The 16,253-nt window shown below is 57.2% G+C and overlaps 1 protein-coding gene and 1 long non-coding RNA gene across 8 annotated transcripts in view; one reads left to right on the forward strand and one right to left on the reverse strand.

Annotated features, from left to right (window-relative positions):
* Positions 1–10,629: 10,629 nt before the first annotated feature.
* LOC144579843 (uncharacterized) lies at positions 10,630–15,162 on the reverse strand. Its single transcript, XR_013528296.1, has 2 exons — positions 14,674–15,162; positions 10,630–11,518 (listed from the first exon to the last, which is right to left on the reverse strand). It is a non-coding gene; the product is annotated as an uncharacterized LOC144579843 (long non-coding RNA).
* Positions 13,498–16,253, forward strand: part of KCNK9 (potassium two pore domain channel subfamily K member 9) — a 107,281-nt gene continuing 104,525 nt past the window's right edge. For 6 of the 7 annotated variants that reach the window (XR_004735542.3, XR_004735543.3, XR_013528293.1 and 3 more), the window contains exon 1: positions 14,489–14,902. Coding sequence is in view for 2 of the 7 variants with exons in the window: in XM_017965573.4 (XP_017821062.3) it covers positions 14,620–14,902 (283 nt within the window). In the remaining 5 variants the exon portion in view is untranslated. Of the gene's footprint in view, positions 14,903–16,253 lie in introns of all 7 variants that reach the window. The other variant, XM_078353664.1, reaches the window with a different exon arrangement.

Here is a 16,253-nt window from a genome sequence, read left to right on the forward strand (position 1 = left end):
ATAGCTTTTATGAAGAGCCTATCATTAGAATTTTCCCCTTCCAGTCTGGACCTCCTATTTCAGCAGCCCGTACTCAGCACTTCCACCGTGCAGTCCGAGATAGGTGTATCCTCATTCGTTTTGATTTAATTTATTCACACGTCAAGGTCTGCTGCACACCACTGTGTCTCTCCCCTTTCGTCTCTCTTCATTTCGTGGCCTCTCCTGTCTCATTTGTTCTTGGGTTTGAGTCTTCTCCCGAGTCATCTCCTCAGCTGGAAGATGTGGGTGATTCAGGTGGCACACTCTCTCGTTTGCCTTCCCAGGTGAGGGGGAGCTTACTTGGGCACAGGATTCTCAGGTCAAAATCTTTGCTAGGTAGGAAGCCAAACTGCACTCCCTAGGTGTGACCATGTGACATGTTGCAGCCAGGAAACGAGATTGGAAGTGATGTAGGGCATTTCTGGGCAGAAGCTTCCAAAACCATTGCAGCATTTGTCACATTCCCTTTCCCGGGCAGGGATCATGAGGCTGTTATCACGGGAGCCTGGCCTGTCTGGGAGGAACCCCAGGGAACAGAGTCACCTGCAAAGCCACCTGTCGACTCACATGAGCAGGAAATAAGTCTTTGCTGTATTAAGCCATTGATTTTTAATTTTCTGAAATCTTTTGTTACTGCTGCCTAATCTATCTCATCCTGATTGATTGAGAAACCAGTAGGATATGGGTGCCCTTTCTCTAGGTGTAACTGTTTCTCTCCTGTCTGGCTGTCAGCCCCTTAGATGCTATAATTTTTCTTTGTCAGCTCTTGAGTGCTCAGGTCTGATTGCCAAATGCCTCTGGATAAAGATGCTGAGATGCAGTTGAACCCAGCAGAAAGAAATTGATTAGGGAGGAGGCCCGTGAGAGAAAACGAAGAGGGGCTGGGAGAGACTGGAAAACTATTACATCAGGGTGTAGGCCTGGCCCCGCGTGGCGACAGAGGGAAAGACGTAGGAAGCCATGGTCCTGAGCACCTGGCCTTGAACCTTCTTCCTGCATACTTTCCATGATGCCAGAGGAGATGGCAAAGCCATAGCAGAGGTGAGTGCTGGGTTGGCTGTAAGTCAGGACGGCCAAGGACACAAGGGAGTAGGAGAAGAGGATGTGTTTGTAGCTGACCTGGGGGCTTTGTTGCCGATGATGAACCATGAACATGGTGATGCCAACATGAACATATGCTGTCGGCAACATGAGCTCCCAGGGGGCAGGGATTGTGCCCACCTCACCTTTGTACCATCAGTACCTGGACCAGGAATTGGCCAAATAGAAGCTTAACAGATGTTTGTGTCAAAGAATGAAGATGTATATCTCTCTTCTGGTCCTGAGGCTGTTAGGCTCTAAGGTCTAGTCTGGGAGAGGTAGGACTCTGGAGTGGAAGCACCAAGGAGGTGTCCACCTGGACCAGAATCAGAGAACCTTACTCTAGGCGAAGCCTCCCCTTCCATTTCTCCCATCTGTCTGACCACCTGCTCACTTTGCCTTCTACTGGGGGAGTTCCCCTGTTTCTCCCCACTTCCCCTCTTCTTTTCTGATGCCTCGATTCTCCTGATACCACCTCTGCCAGGCTGGGTTTGGAGTTCCCAGGACTGCTAGTATGTGGGAGTCACTGGTACCTCTGCATCAGGAGAAGCAACAGTGGCTTGCTACAGAGCAATGTTCAAGGCTAAGGACAGAGACAAACATGACCAGCTCACATCCAATCAGTGCCTGTGCCAGGCTCTCTGCCAAGACAAAAACATGACCCCATCCCCGCTTCAGGATAGGAAAAGCAACACTCAGGATGGGCGAAGTGACCAGCCTTCAGCCAAACAGCAGGTACACAGTGGAGTCAGGATTCCAACCCAGGACCATCTGACTCAAGGCCCACTCTTGTGCTCTCCTGAGTCAAGCAAGGTCAGAGATAGCGAGTGAAGCATATGGCTCACATTATAGATTTCCATCCACACCTGCCCTGCCCGATTAGCAAGGAGACTTCATTACATCCATTCTGCAAGGGGAAAACCTGAAGCTCTGAGTGTAGGGCCCTCACCCAGGACATCTTGGTACTCGGGCCAAGATCTAAATCAGGTCTGCCCAAGGGCACATCCTGAGTTCTTGACCAATATCACCTCCCTCCTTGCAGAAGGTGTTTTTTTCCAGCCACCTCCTCCCTCAAGCATGGTGGTCCTGAAGTGCTCATGCAACTTTGGCTTAGATGTGGGAATATTCACCAGTGCTGCCTTGGGGCTACCGAGTTGTCCCTACCCGGGAGAGACCAGCCTGATGCTTCCTGACATTCCAGGACATGGCACCTTCTCTGACCTTATGCTCAGGCAGTTCTCCTGGCCCCCTCTAGGTACCTCTGGAGCCATGTCAGAGCCAGTCAGGATCAAATAGAATGTGGCTTGCCCAGGGAGCCTGACATGTTGGGGACAGGTGGAGCCTGGGCTGGCTGTGTGGGCTTCTGCAATCTGACATATCCCAAACCAGCTCTGTGGCCTATGGCAGAGCCCTGTGCTCAATGGAGACAGGAATCTCTGCCTGGTCCCATCCTGGGCTGCACTGTGGGAACATGAGAAGTGTCCAAACACAGGAGGACACCTCGAGATGAGCTTGCTGGGAGGATGATGGTTCAACAGAGTCTCTCAGTTGGGCTGGTGGGAGTACCAGTGCTTCTTGTTCCTCTCAGGGGCCTCCGCGGACCTCTTCCCTGGAACACTCCGTTGCTTCTGCATTGCCATGGCTTCCCTGAAGTCAACTCTTGACTTGGGGGTGTGAAGTCAGTGTTTTCTGGAGCTGGTTCCACCTGCTAAAACGGTGCTGCCAGACTTCCCCAGAGGCAAAATCCTTAGGAACTGGAGTTTTTTTTAAATGAATACTTTATTTATTATTATTTTTTTTATTTTTATTTTTTATTGCATTTTAGGTTTTGGGGTACATGTGCTGAGCATGCAATACAGTTGCATAGGTACACACATGGCAATGTGTTTTGTTTGCTTTCTCCCCTTCACCCACATTTGGCATTTCTCCCCAGGCTATCCCTCCCCATCTCCCCCTCCCACTGGCCCTCCCCTTTTCCCCCCAGTAGACCCCAGTGTTTAGTACTCCCCTCTCTGTGTCCATGTGTTCTCATTTCTCATCACCCGCCTATGAGTGAGAATGTTCTTGTGTCAGTTTGCTGAGAATGATGTTCTCCAGATTCATCCATGTCCCTACAAACGACACGAACTCATCATTTCTGATCGTTGCATAATATTCCATGGTGTATATGTGCCACATTTTCCCAATCCAGTCTATCATCAATGGGCATTTGGGTTGATTCCAGGTCTTTGCTATTGTAAACAGTGCTGCAATGAACATTCATGTGCATGTGTCCTTGACTGATTTATAGTCCTTTGGATATATACCCAGTAATGGGATTGCTGGGTCAAATGGAATTTCTATTTCTAAGGCCTTGAGGAATCGCCACACTGTCTTCCACAATGGTTGTTTTTTTTTTAAAAAAATTTGTTTGCAAAAAATAATTTTGTGATCAAAAATAGAAATGGCAGGGCCAGGTATGGGGGCTCACAGCCTGTAATCTCAGCACTTTGGGATGCCAAGGTGGGTGGATCACTTGAAGTCAGGAGTTTGAGACCAGTCTGGCCAACGTGGTGAAACCCCATCTCTGCTAAAAATACAAAAATTTGCCAGGTGTGGTGGCGGGTGCCTGGAATCCCAGCTACTCAGGAGGCTGAGGCAGGAGAATCACTTGAACCTGGGAGGAGGAGGTTGCAGTGAGCCGAGATCATGCCACTGCACTCCAGCCTGGGCGACAAGAGTGAAACTCCATCTCAAAGAAAAAAAAGGAAGGGTAACATGATTTTTTAAAAAGTGTCCATGACTCAACCTGCCACCCACCATGAAAGAGATTTTCAAGGACTGGAGTGGCGATGGGAGAGATCTGGAGAAATGGGGACACTTCCTGGTGCTAAAAGACCACATTGTGTCTGCCAGGCCTGTCCCAAGGTCCTGGGAGCCAGTTGGTGTCAGAAGAAGCTGTGGGAGCTTCACCAAACTCACCCTAGCAGCCTCTGGTCCCTGACCTGGACACCGTGGAGGTGGGCAGGGTGGCAAGAGAGGCTCAGCTGTGGCCTCTGGGAGATGTGCCCTGAACCATGCGCACCATAACCAGAGTGTGTTTGCAGTCATCAGTGATGGCATTGCGATGGCTTCAGTTGACCACCTGAAGACCTTCATTCTCAGGGGTCTTTTCCCCTCCAGAATCAGAAATACTATCAGAGAGCTCCCTAGGTCCGAGGTCCCTGTGCCCCAGGTGCCAGTAGGGATGTGGATGCTGAGACCCCCACACCCATCCCACGAGGAGTTCCGTGCCTCAGCTCCCTCCTCTGTACAAAGCAGAGTGCGTTTCTGTGAATGCCCAAGGGAAGTCCAGCCTGCCTGTGCCTTCAGGGACCATTGCAGCCTGGCCCTGCCTCCTGTCCTCCTTGGGGCCAAGGAGGACTGACCTCTGATCTTATCTTGTGCCTCTTTGCCTGGATGCCCACACCCTAGCCACATCACCCACCTTGCTCTTCCACGAACTGCCAAGCTCTTCTGCCCTCAGGGTCTTTGCAACCACTGTCCCCTCTGTCTGGATGCCCTGCCTCCGGGTCCACAAATGTCATTCAGGCCTCAGCTCAAATACCGTCTCCTTGGGGACTCTATCCTGACCGATGCATCCCGAAGCACTCCCCCTACACCACACACTGCCTCCTAATCATTGCCTTCTGTTTGATCATCTCCCTGCAATCATCTTCTCAGCTTATCCTGCTGGTTCCCTGGCTCGTTGCCCATCTATGCCATTAGCATATCTGCTCCATGTGAGAAGGGACCTTGCGGTTTCGCTGCCTGGTCCCAGTATCCCTTGTAGATACCAGTGGGAAGAACCAGGTTGCTGAGCTGCATCAGGCTCCCTCGGGAACTCAGGACAGCCTGGGCCTGGGCTCAGGGGACCCAGGAGGTGTGTAGTGTTCCCTTATACAGTGAGCTCCATGACCTTGGGCACATTCCTGGACTTCTCTGTGCCAGAGTCTCCTCATTTGTGAAATGTGGAAGAGGCCTAATTGCCAACCTGCCTCCTTGCCCTATGGGAAGGGACTTAAACTTGGATGAGCACCTGCTGTGAGCCAGACACATCCCAGAGGCATCACTTGCGTTGGCTCAGTGCTCATAGCAATTGCATGAGCCACCTGGGGACCAGTGCCAGACTGAAGTACCCTCTACCCAGAAGCCTGCTGGGACTGCCCCACCCCAGCCTGAGCTGATCGGGGCCCCTGCAGCCCCCACATGATCCAATGGGCCTCCATTTCCCAAACCTGCCATCTCCCATTGACCTCATGTTGCCAGCAAGTGACAGGAGCAGAGAGCAGCGCAGAGGCAGAAAAGCCTCTCTGAAGCCCATGTACTTCCAGAGGCCACCAGAAGGTAATGCAATTTGGTAAATGTTACCCAGCCCCGACTCTGTGCTGTGCACTGTGCTGGATGCTGGGGACACAGATGGATTGGACACAGGCCCTGTCCTTAGGAAGCTCCAGGGGACAGTGACAAGTGCTGAGGGCAGATGCTGTTGCAGTGATGAACTCTCAAGGCCATGGCTCAGAACAGCCTGGAGTCCAGGGAGGCCTCCCAGGCCAGCACCAGTGCCTGGGGCCCCTTTGGAGGCATCTGGAAGCACCCAGTCCTCTCTTCCCTTTCTCTAGGAGTTGACAGCACCCGTGATGATACAAACGGTACACCTGTGCGTCCCCGAAATAGCAGTGGCGTGTGCAGGGACGCCGCGTCATGCTGCGAAGTTGTTGCCACCTCGGCTGCGTTTGCAAAAATACCTTCTGCCACACAAAGGTGAAAATGGCAGAGGCGAGAACCAGGCTTCTGAAAAGGAAAAATATTTAAACACCTTCCACAGGGATCTGTAAACTCTCGGCACAGGCACAACTAATACTCCATGTGACTGGGCTAAAGTTAGCTCCCACAGGGAGGGAGCTGGCTCTGTAGTAGCGTCTCCACCGTCAGCGTGTGGCGGCTGGCACTGCTCCCTGGCTGGCGGGCAGTTAGGTGGAGAGAGGAGGGCAGCATGCCCTCTATACTCGGAGGAGAATCAACATTGGCTGAGCGTACACTGGGGGCCTGGGGCCTCTGTCGGAGCCATGAGGCCTCGTAGCATGACTTCACCCCAGAGGGGACTGGCTCTTTCTCATCAAAAAGGAAAGAGGCACAGAAAGGGCCCGTCACTTGCCCAAGTCACACAGGGCACAAGTGACCACATCAGGTTTGGAACTAGGCCTGACTGGGAAGCCACACTCATCCCACAGCCCGAGGGTGCTTCAGAGATCGTCTGGGGAACCCACAGGATTCCAGTGATGGAGAAGCTGGGGATACTGGGCAGGTACTTCAGGGACAGGCTTGTGCCGTAGAGGGAGAGTCCTCAGACCCAGGGGCCAGGGCCTTGCTTTGCCCCTTGAGCTGTGCTGACACGTTACAGGTGTTCCAGCCCAGTAACCTCAGCCGCCCTGCAGGCGAGTCCCATCTCATCTCCAAGCACAAGACAAGGAGACCTCTCTGGGGGGCTTTCCTGGTCACAGCTAGTGCGTTCTCAACATACTGTGATCTTCGTTTTTAAGAGCACATATCTTACTTTTATCTTTATTTTTAAGAAGACAGAAGAGCTGGGTCCAACAAATGTCCCTTGACTGTGAATGTCCAATTATTCTAAGCACTGAGTAAGGGGAGGTGGCCAATGCCATTTCCTGGCCACCAGTCACTATATTGTCTCCACATCCATTTTATTAATCAGGGCAACAAATGCCCAGAAGCCTCTGCTTTATGCCAAGCCCCAGGGCACCGAGAATTGAGAGCTGGGGACAGAGACATGTTTCCTGCAGCCCGAGAGGGCCAGCTCTTCAGCCCAGCCCTGGATCGCAGTGAGAGGCTGTGGGCAGGGACATACACTGTCCTCCCATGCCCCCCTCCCCACCCTGCTTGCTTTGGAACAGCAAGGTATCCCTGGAGTATCAACCCTGCCTCACCCACCTCAGTTAATGAGACCCTCATGGCAGATGCAGGGTTCACACCCGCCACAGCCCCTCTTGGGATGTATCGGCCAGAGGAGCCTCTGCAGATTGTCTGATTGATCCTGGCAGCCACTTGTGCTCTGTGGGGAATGCAATGCAGCTATTTATGGATCAGTTCTGGAGATGGGCAGTGGTTCAGGCCGCATTAAGGAGCCTGAAATCCACTAATCAGATTTCCTCCAATAAAGCAAGGGCATGTGCATGTGCGCAGCTTGGTGGGGGGAATCCTTGGCTTAAGCAGAGAGGGCCTTGAGGGAGGGGGTTTGGCCTGGCTTTTCCCTTTGCTACATGATCTCAAGTCTAAGAATGACCTGCTCATCATCTATTAAAATGAAATTCCTGCTCTTAAAAGCCCCCTAGTTCTGGAGCCAACTGATTCTGCCTCCCATCCTGTTCCTGCGTAGTGTGGGTATCAGCCATGCTGGCGCCTTTGCCCACGTGGCCACAAGGACACCTCATGACACATAAGAAGTTTCAAGTGGCCGGGCGCAGTGGCTCACGCCTGTAATCCCAGCACTTTGGGAGGCTGAGGTGGGTGGATCACGAGGTCAAGAGATCGAGACCATCCTGGTCAACATAGTGAAACCCCGTCTCTACTAAAAATACAAAAAATTAGCTGGGCATGGTGGCGTGTGCCTGTAATCCCAGCTACTCAGGAGGCCGAGGCAGGAGAATTGACTGAACCCAGGAGGCAGAGGTTGCGGTGAGCCGAGATCGCACCATTGCACTCCAGCCTGGGTAACAAGAGTTTTTTTGACACTCATCTCAAAAAAAAAAAAAAAGTTTCAAGCTTGAAAATCCTCAGGAAGACCACCAGGACTTGGCATCTAAGGGAGAGACCCCCTCCAGTTTGGGCTCATGTCCCCAGGTCACCCACTTGCTTCCTGGGCAGCTGGAGGTCTAACAACTCAAAGGTCACCTGAGCTCAGCCAGGTGTGGCCTCAGTTCCCCTCTTCCATCCCTGGCTGTGCCCCTGGCTCTCAGAAATTCTGAGCCAGGTTCTTGTCTCCCTTCCTCCTGGCGCTCACCTCATCACTAACAGCCCTGGGGACTCCTCTCGGCATCTTTTGGATTTATCAGGGAGCCAATGAAACAACTTCTGAGCGCCTACTCTGTACTCGGGCCTGGGTTGCCCCTCTCGGTTCCATCTCAGTCTTCTGGCTGCTGCACTGGCCAAGCCCTTGTGGCCTGTGGCTGGTGAAGAAGGACACAGCTTTCCCCAACTCCTGGCCCTGCAGAGGCAGTGTCTTTCCAAGGACTCCTCCCACAGCAGCTGTTATAAGCTCAGAGAGCCTTGGCTCTGTCATTGGCCAATGGGAATGATAGTGATAGTCCCACAGAGGTACCCTGAGGACTCAGGCTGTAGCAGGGACACTCCAGCTCAGGCTCCATATCCAGCAGGTGACTGAGATGTGGACACTCACCTGCATCAGCACACAGGGGCCTCCTTCCTCCGTGCCACATATACCATTACTGTGCCACTCTCTCCTAACTCCTCTCTTCTCTCACATTTGGTTTAAAATCTTTTTTGCCTTCTCAGCTGGGGCCTTGAAAGGAAGCAGGTCAGTGCTGAGTCCAGGAATGGCCTTATGTGTACCCCTGTGTTCAAGATTCTCAGGCCATAACAGACCCCAGCCAGACACAGTACTGGGATCGATTAGCAATGTCTGCTCTGGGCAGAGGTGGAGGGAAGGACAGAATCAGTGAGTCCCCCCATGGCTCCACTCCCCCCAGCCTCATTTCCCTCTTTCCACCATTCGAGCCTCTTTTTCTTTGCTTTATTATTTCTCTTCACATCGGTCTTTCTTGTTGCTTTTCCTCCCTCTTTGCTATATTGGACACTCACAGACATTAGAGTCAAGGCCTAAACCTTGGGGGCTCTGTCAGTCATGGCCTGGACCATCTCTGCCATCTGCACAGCCTTGTGTTCCCGGACTCTTCTGCATCTGCTTCTGCGTTCCTGTGAGAGCTCTCACAGGGGGCGGTGACTAGTGATCGAACCCAACTCTTTCATTTTCATCAAACATTCATTGTGTACCTACTGTGTGGCAGGCCCTTTGTGGCCAGGTTGGGTCAGATGTGGCCCCTCCCCTCAAGAAGCTGACAGTCTCTTGGGGGAGAGTGGCAGTCCCCCAGATGAGTCATTGTGATAGAAGTATTCTGGCAGGAATATATGCAGGGACACAGGAGTCTAGTCCAGCCCACAGGGGCAGGGAAACTTCTGGAGGAGACACCGTCAGAGCTGAATCCTAAAAGCTGAGGAGCAGGGACCAGGTGAGAGAGGTCATTGGAGGCCAGCTGTCAGGATGGGAATGCCAGGCTGAGCTTAGCCTTGACCCACAAGATCCTAGACAGTTTTCACCATGGATGTGCAAGAGTCAGCCTGTCAGAAGGTGGCCCTGGTGGCAGGTGGAGAAGGGAAGGAGATGCCTGCTACAGGCAGCAGGGCCAGTGAGGTGGCTGAAGGACGTGAACCAGTGCAGGGCTTGTCTATGCAGAGCCAGAAGCGGAACCAAGACCTCCTGCCTCCCTGTATCCAGGTATCTGGGCTGGGCCAGCAGTTCCCAAAGCATGGTCCCTGGGACCAGGGTGCTGCAGCTGAATGAGTCTGGGAGACACTGCTCACAGTATGCCCATCTAGGGGTCACGATGTCTGTTAGCAGAACAAGGGCTCTGAGAAGTCTTGCATCTGCCTGTTTAACCCAATGTTTCTCAAACTGTGTAACTACAGAACACACTTGTTCACATCCTGAAGAGGAGGCTGGGAAGCCCTGGATGAGCCTGGCTGCCTGTTTTGGGAGTGCTTTTTTCTGGAATCTGACACTGCTGGAGGTCTAAAGTGAAGACGGTAACTGTGCCATCAACTATGCAAATGTCACTGGCCTCGAGAAATCAGCCAGGAGCAGAGTGAGGAACCTCTAGTTCTGGCAGGGAGGCTACTGAGGAAGGGGAGACTTATCACAGCTCCTCTCTGTGATTTGGGGCCACTGGACTCCTTGGTGCCTCACCTTCCTTCAAGGGAAACAGGTCAGTGGAAACAGTCCAAGAATGGCCTTATGTGTATCCCTGTGTTCAAGATTCTCAGACTGTAATAGACCCCAGCCAAAGTCAGTGCTGGGATCGATGAGCAATATCTGCCCGGGGCAGAGGTGGAGGAAAGGGCAAGCTGTATGCAGGGTCAGTGAGCCCACCCATGGCCCCACTCCCCTCTCTAGACTTCCCCATCTGTAAAATGGGTATGATGAGAGTGCACCCCTGCCTCTTTTCAAAGATGTGGGGATTAATGTGACAAAGTGTTGAACAGACCCAAGGAGTCAGGATGTTGTGGAGGAGGAGACGGCCTGCCCTGGCCCAGACACACTGCGGTGATGCAAAAGAAGTACTGGCCTGGGACTAGGGTCTTCCCTTACTAACCGTGGGACCAGGATAAACTGCTGGGCCTCCCTAGGTAAGAACAGGGGCTGCAGGCACACCCACTGTGTGTAAAGCATGAAGCAAACAAGCAGCGGCAAGCAGACCGAGTTATAAAACCATGATGTTCTTTATTAGCTAATAAGATACATCTGTTTTTACAGAAACAGGTCCACGGGAGGCCCAGGGTGGGGCTGCTGGAGGGCGCAAACAGCTGTGAACACAGCACATGGGCACCAGCAGCACCGGGCAGGCTTGGGACCAGCTGACTGTGGCTTAAACCACGAGAGAATGCACTTGCTCACCCTTGCGTGTGTGCCACCTGCCTGCATCCGGGTTCTCAAAGTCAGGAAGAACCCACCTCCCTCCTCAGGTCACCTATCTGCTGACAACCCTACCCAGAGGAGGGCTCTGATTGGTTGAGGTGGACCTTCACTCGTCCAAGTCCAGCCCATGACTGTGGCCCTGGGGAATTCTGGACTCTGGCCACACCTCAGTTCAGAATCCTCCTTAGGTGAGGCTGCAGTTGGGATTCCCAGACCCACAGGGGCTTTGAGGGAGGCAGACCCAGAGGCACTGCCCCCAGCAGACTCTCTGGGCTGCCATGTGGCATATACCATCGGGATGGATGCTGGGGACGCAGGGAAGATGTTTGAGCCTCAGGCTCTGCTCCAAGGAGTTTCCATTCCACCCACAGGTCTGGCACCTTGGAAGGTGGCACATGGGGGGAGTGGACGGGCGGACGAGGAACCCTCCACTTCCACGGCTCAGACACTGCCTGGGCGGGCCTGAGTCCACAGGTCTGTTTCTGAGGGTGGAGGAGAAGAACCAGCACCTGGGGGCTGGTAGGTGGTCAGTCAAGGCATTCTAAGCTTGGGGCCAGAAAGCTGCAGGGGTCCTCGAAGGCTCGAGCGCTAGACAGAAGGGCTGGCTCCACGTCGGAAACACTGTGGGATCCTGGGCACGTGATTCTGTCTTGCTGGAAGTTTTCCCATCTGTAAAACAAGGGGTTTGGAGTAATTCATATCCGAGGTCCTTCCAGTACGCACACAGCGGTTGCGCTTTCCTGAAAGGCTGTATGCAAATGGAGTTCCGTAAACCAAACCGAAGTGGCTCTGAAGAGCGCCGCGTCTGCCGGCGCGCCCCTCCCCCGCCGGCGCTGCCGCGGGGACAGCCTGGACTTCCCCGCAGCGAAGCCGGCTGCGCGGCCGCCCCGTGGGTCGGAGTCCAGTGCCCCCTGGTGGCGCCGAGGCGGGCAGGCGGCTTCCGGACCGCGCGGAGGCCCGACGGCTGTGACTCAGGGGTGGCGCGGCTGCCAGGGCGGCGGGAGGCCTGACTGGGGTTCCGTCGTGGGCTGAGCCACGGCGCAATTAATTACCAGCTGCTGGGAATCCTTGTCGCCCGCTCGCGGTGACTCACCCGGCAGCCAGGCTCACTTGCCTAGCGCGGGGGCCTTGGTTTCCAAAATGAATTCTGGGGAGAGTGCCTGCTAGGGGTGGGGCTCCCCGCTCCTGCGCCCCAGGGCGCCCGCAGACCCAGCGGGGACCTTAGGGCTCAGACGTATCCCACAGCGCGGGCTCCCCTTCCCTGGTGGTCACCCGCGAGCCCTGGAAGTGGGGTGCAGAGCGTCCCAACTCGGGAGCCTCGTTGAAGCACTGGGGTCCCAGACCCTCTGGGCTCGGAGTCCCTGAGGCCTAGGAGGCCGAGCACGGCTCCCAGGGTCGACCCACAGAGGGGATTGGTCTCCTGGAGCCCGCGAGCTGCGCAAGAGTTTGGTCTGATTCCCCAGCCACCCCTTAGCCAGCTGCTATCCCGCTGCCAGGCGACACTTTCCCATCTCCATCTCTTCCTTGGCTGGAGTCAAGAGAGAAAGGGGAGCCCCGGGGTCTCTGAGGCTTGGGTCTGTCGGTTTGGAACTCCACTGCTCCTGGCTGGACTGAGGAAGCTGGTGGTCAAGGGAAAGCCCCTTGAAAGCCTAAAGGGAGAGGGCGGGGAGGGGGAGGAGGCCGAAATGGGAAGGAGATAAAGCCTAGAGAGGCCTCATCTGGAAGCAAGGAATAGGTGCGTCCCGGCCCTAGCCTCGCGTTCTTACCCCCGGTGGTCCCGAGAAGGGCTACCGCGTGGCTCAGGGCTGCATCCGGGGCGCAACTTGTGCCCAGCTGTGGGGAACCAGGGTGTTTTTTCTTTTCTTTTCTTTTTTTTCAGTAAAGCAACAGAGGGTCGGGGGATGGCGATGTGTTTCCCCGCTGTCCTGACTCCAAAAGTGGCAGCCCATGCTATCCTTAGCGCTCTCCAGGGGAAACGACTCAGGTCTGCAGGTGCTGGGCCAAGCGGGCTGTGCCGGTGGGAGGCGAGGGAACAGAGTCAGCATCGGGACCCCACCACTCCACGAGGCCATGTCCCTGGCCAACGACACGCTCCCACCTCGGGTGCCTGGGCGGGGGCGTGGGGAGACCTCGTGCACCGCTGCCGCCGCGCTCCGGTGCGCCATGGCCCCCTCCCTTTCTGCTCCCCACTCTCCACCCGATCTGCCTGAAGCTGCCAGTCTGCCATCTCTGGCTGAATCCCGTTTGTCTCCCCCAACCCTGAGTCCCTCAAACTCTCCACCAGCCAGGGCTGCTTGCGCTCTTGGGGAGCCGGGCTAGAAGCACCCAAGAGGCCGCGTTTATCCTCCCATCCCCCGCCAAAACTGGCCGGCGGCTCCGCCCCCGTCCCCTCCCTTGAGGCTCAGGCCGCCCCTCCCGGGCTCCCTCCGCGTGCGCCCTGCGCCGAGCTCGGTCTGCAGCGGGAGCTGCCACAGCAGCCTCGCCAGCTGGCTGGGGACCAGGCGGGAGGTGGCGCGCCCTGGAGGCTGAGGGAGGGAAAGAGGGAGGGAGGCCCGGCCTCGGCGTAGCCCGGCCCCCGCTCCCCGAGGCCCTCCCGCAGGAGCGGGGCTGCCAAGCGCACACACACACGCACACTCACATACACACTCGCACACACACACTCGGGCTCCCAACGGCGCGCACGCACGTAGCGCCTGGGGCAGACCAGCGCAGCGGCCGCCTCCCGGGACGCTCGGACGCCGGAGGGCCCCGACCCCCGCGCGGCTCATGCGCCCGCGTCCGCTCGGCTGCTCCACCAGGCCCGCGGGACCCCTCCCGCCGCCGCCGCCGCCGCGCCCGCCGCCCCCGGAGGAGCGGGCTGGCCGACCGCCACCGCGCCGTCCCCAGGCCGCCCCCGAAGCCACTCCATCGCGGTCCCTGCCGTCCTGGGGCCGAGCCCGGCTCCCGCGCCTTGGGGGTTGAGCCGAGCAAACTTCGCGCACCGGCCGACGCCCGGCAGGGACCCCGCTGCGCCCCCGCGCGCCCGGGTGGGCGCTGGGCTCTCGGACCTTTGGGGAGCAGGCTGCCCCGCCCGCTGCACCTGCTTGGCCCCCTCCCCGCTTGCAGGGGACTCCAGAGACACCGCCACTTCGCAAACTTTTCCTCCCCACCACCGAGAGGGGGCGAGGAGGGGTAAAAGGGGAAGCAGGTCCCGCTGGGCGCGCGGACCTGCAGGCTTCTTTCTGGGCGCCGCCAACCGCGAGCTGGACCCACAGGGTTGCGGGGCCCCGCGGCCGCCCTCCGGCCGCTTTCTGGCCCCGGTTCCCGTCCCTGCTTTTCCCGTGAGAGCGGGGGGCGGGGTGCGGAGGGCAGCGAGGCCCGCGCGGTACCCAGCGGGGCCGCCCTGCATGGCCCTGCGCAGTGGGGCGGGCTGCTTCGGCCGGGTCTGGCGCAGGGTGTCGGGGTTCCCGGACGCCTGGCCCCGGCGCTCGAGCAGCCTCCTGTGCCTGTCCGCCTTCTCGGCTGAGCCCGGGCCCGCGCCGCCCCTGCCCCGCCAGCCGCCTCGCGGTGGCGGTGGCTGTGGCGGCCCCAGCGGAGGGCCCCCCCCCCAGCCTCCCCGCCCCCCGCCTCCCCGCTGCTGCTGCTGCTGCTGCCGCCGCCGCTTACAACTTGGAGGCGGCGGCGGCGGCGGCGGAGGAGGAGGCGGCGGCGGCCGCCGGGCGCTGCAGTGGGACGCGCGCGGCTGTGAGCCTGCGGGACATGCCCCCCGCGCCGGCTCCTTGCTGGCGGCCATGAAGAGGCAGAACGTGCGGACTCTGTCCCTCATCGTCTGCACCTTCACCTACCTGCTGGTGGGCGCCGCGGTGTTCGACGCCCTGGAGTCGGACCACGAGATGCGCGAGGAGGAGAAACTCAAAGCCGAGGAGATCCGGATCAAGGGGAAGTATAACATCAGCAGCGAGGACTACCGGCAGCTGGAGCTGGTGATCCTGCAGTCCGAGCCGCACCGCGCCGGCGTCCAGTGGAAATTCGCCGGCTCCTTCTACTTTGCCATCACGGTCATCACCACCATAGGTAAGGGCTGGGCGCGCCGCCGGGCTCCCGCGCCCCGGGAGGAGTCCGGGAAGGCGGCAGAGCGCGCGGCGCAGGGCTGGGTACAGGGCGTCGAGGGTTAAACGCAGCCTCCCTCTGGGTCCTTCCCGCAGCGCCCCCTCCTATCTAGGGAGCCCTCACCTCTGCGGTGCGCCTCCGAGCCTCACCCTTCGAGGACCCCACCCGGTGCTCTCCAACGCGCTGGTGTCTGGGCCAGGCGTGTGAGCCCCGAGAGCGAGTGTGCCTGAGCCGGGAGGGCGGAGGCGCCACTTTTGCGAAGAGAGTGGAGCGCTAAGAATAATCCCATAGCAGACACCCACCCACCCACCGCCCCGGCGCGGGCTGGGCTGCGCGGGGCTCTGAGCCTTACACTTACTACCTCTCTGGGAGTTGGAGAGGGCTGGCCTGGTACCCATGGCTCCTAGAGGGACTCAGGTGGCAGGGGAGTGCGCCTGGGGGGTGGGAGTCACTGACCCTCCATACCCCCTAGGCCCCCTCCACACTCCTCTGAGCTCAGATTTCATCTCTCTTCCTCCGGCTCCTTTTTTCCTCCCTGAGTTCCAGTTCTGGAGCTTGGGCTTTCCAGGCCCCTGAGAGGAGAGAGTTTGCTCTCTGGTGCTTGTGGTGGGGGTGGCAGCCCCTCAATTGCTCTCAGTAGAGGTGGAGAGTGGGGGCAGGGCAGAACCTGCCCACTCCCTAGGCTGTGACAGTGGGAAAGGCTGGTCTAGATATTGCCCAGAGAACCAGGGAACTTGAGCCCCAGTCTTGAGAGGGGGTCCTGCTGGTAGACTACAGGGATACCCAAGGGCGCTATTCACAGAGCAGGGTCTCTGGTGAGTCCCAGGGGTAGTGTTCCCTCTAGGGCTGGGGGCAGGGAGGACTCCCAGACTTTGTACTTCGAGACCTGTGGGAGAGGGGGCCGGTCCCTCCATCTGGGTAGAGAGGTGGATAACCTGCGCGTGGCAGCAGGCAGGGTAGTGTCTCTGGTTCACTTGTCCCAGTGAGGCAGGCTGCCTCTCTAGGGCCATCTCCTTAGACCTCTCAAGGCCAGTGTGTTAGCTCAGGGGTGGTCTGTTTCCTGAACCCCTCAGGGCTTGATACCCCTGTGCCCTGGGCAGGGGTCTCCTCCTTTCCCCGACTTCTCCCCAGCTTCTCCTGTCTCGCTTCTCTGGACCTCCTCCTCTAATTTTCCCCTTGATATTTTTCTTTGTCTGCAAATCTCTGCATGCTGAAAAAACAGGATTTCTCAGTGCCATATGCAACAGGAAGTGCCAGCACAGGACGGCCTGTCTTTCCTTCTTGGTTGAAAATACTTTTTAGAGAGTCATCTTGT

Source organism: Callithrix jacchus, chromosome 16 (assembly GCF_049354715.1).
Source record: "Callithrix jacchus isolate 240 chromosome 16, calJac240_pri, whole genome shotgun sequence".
Taxonomy (NCBI): Eukaryota; Metazoa; Chordata; class Mammalia; order Primates; family Cebidae; genus Callithrix; species Callithrix jacchus.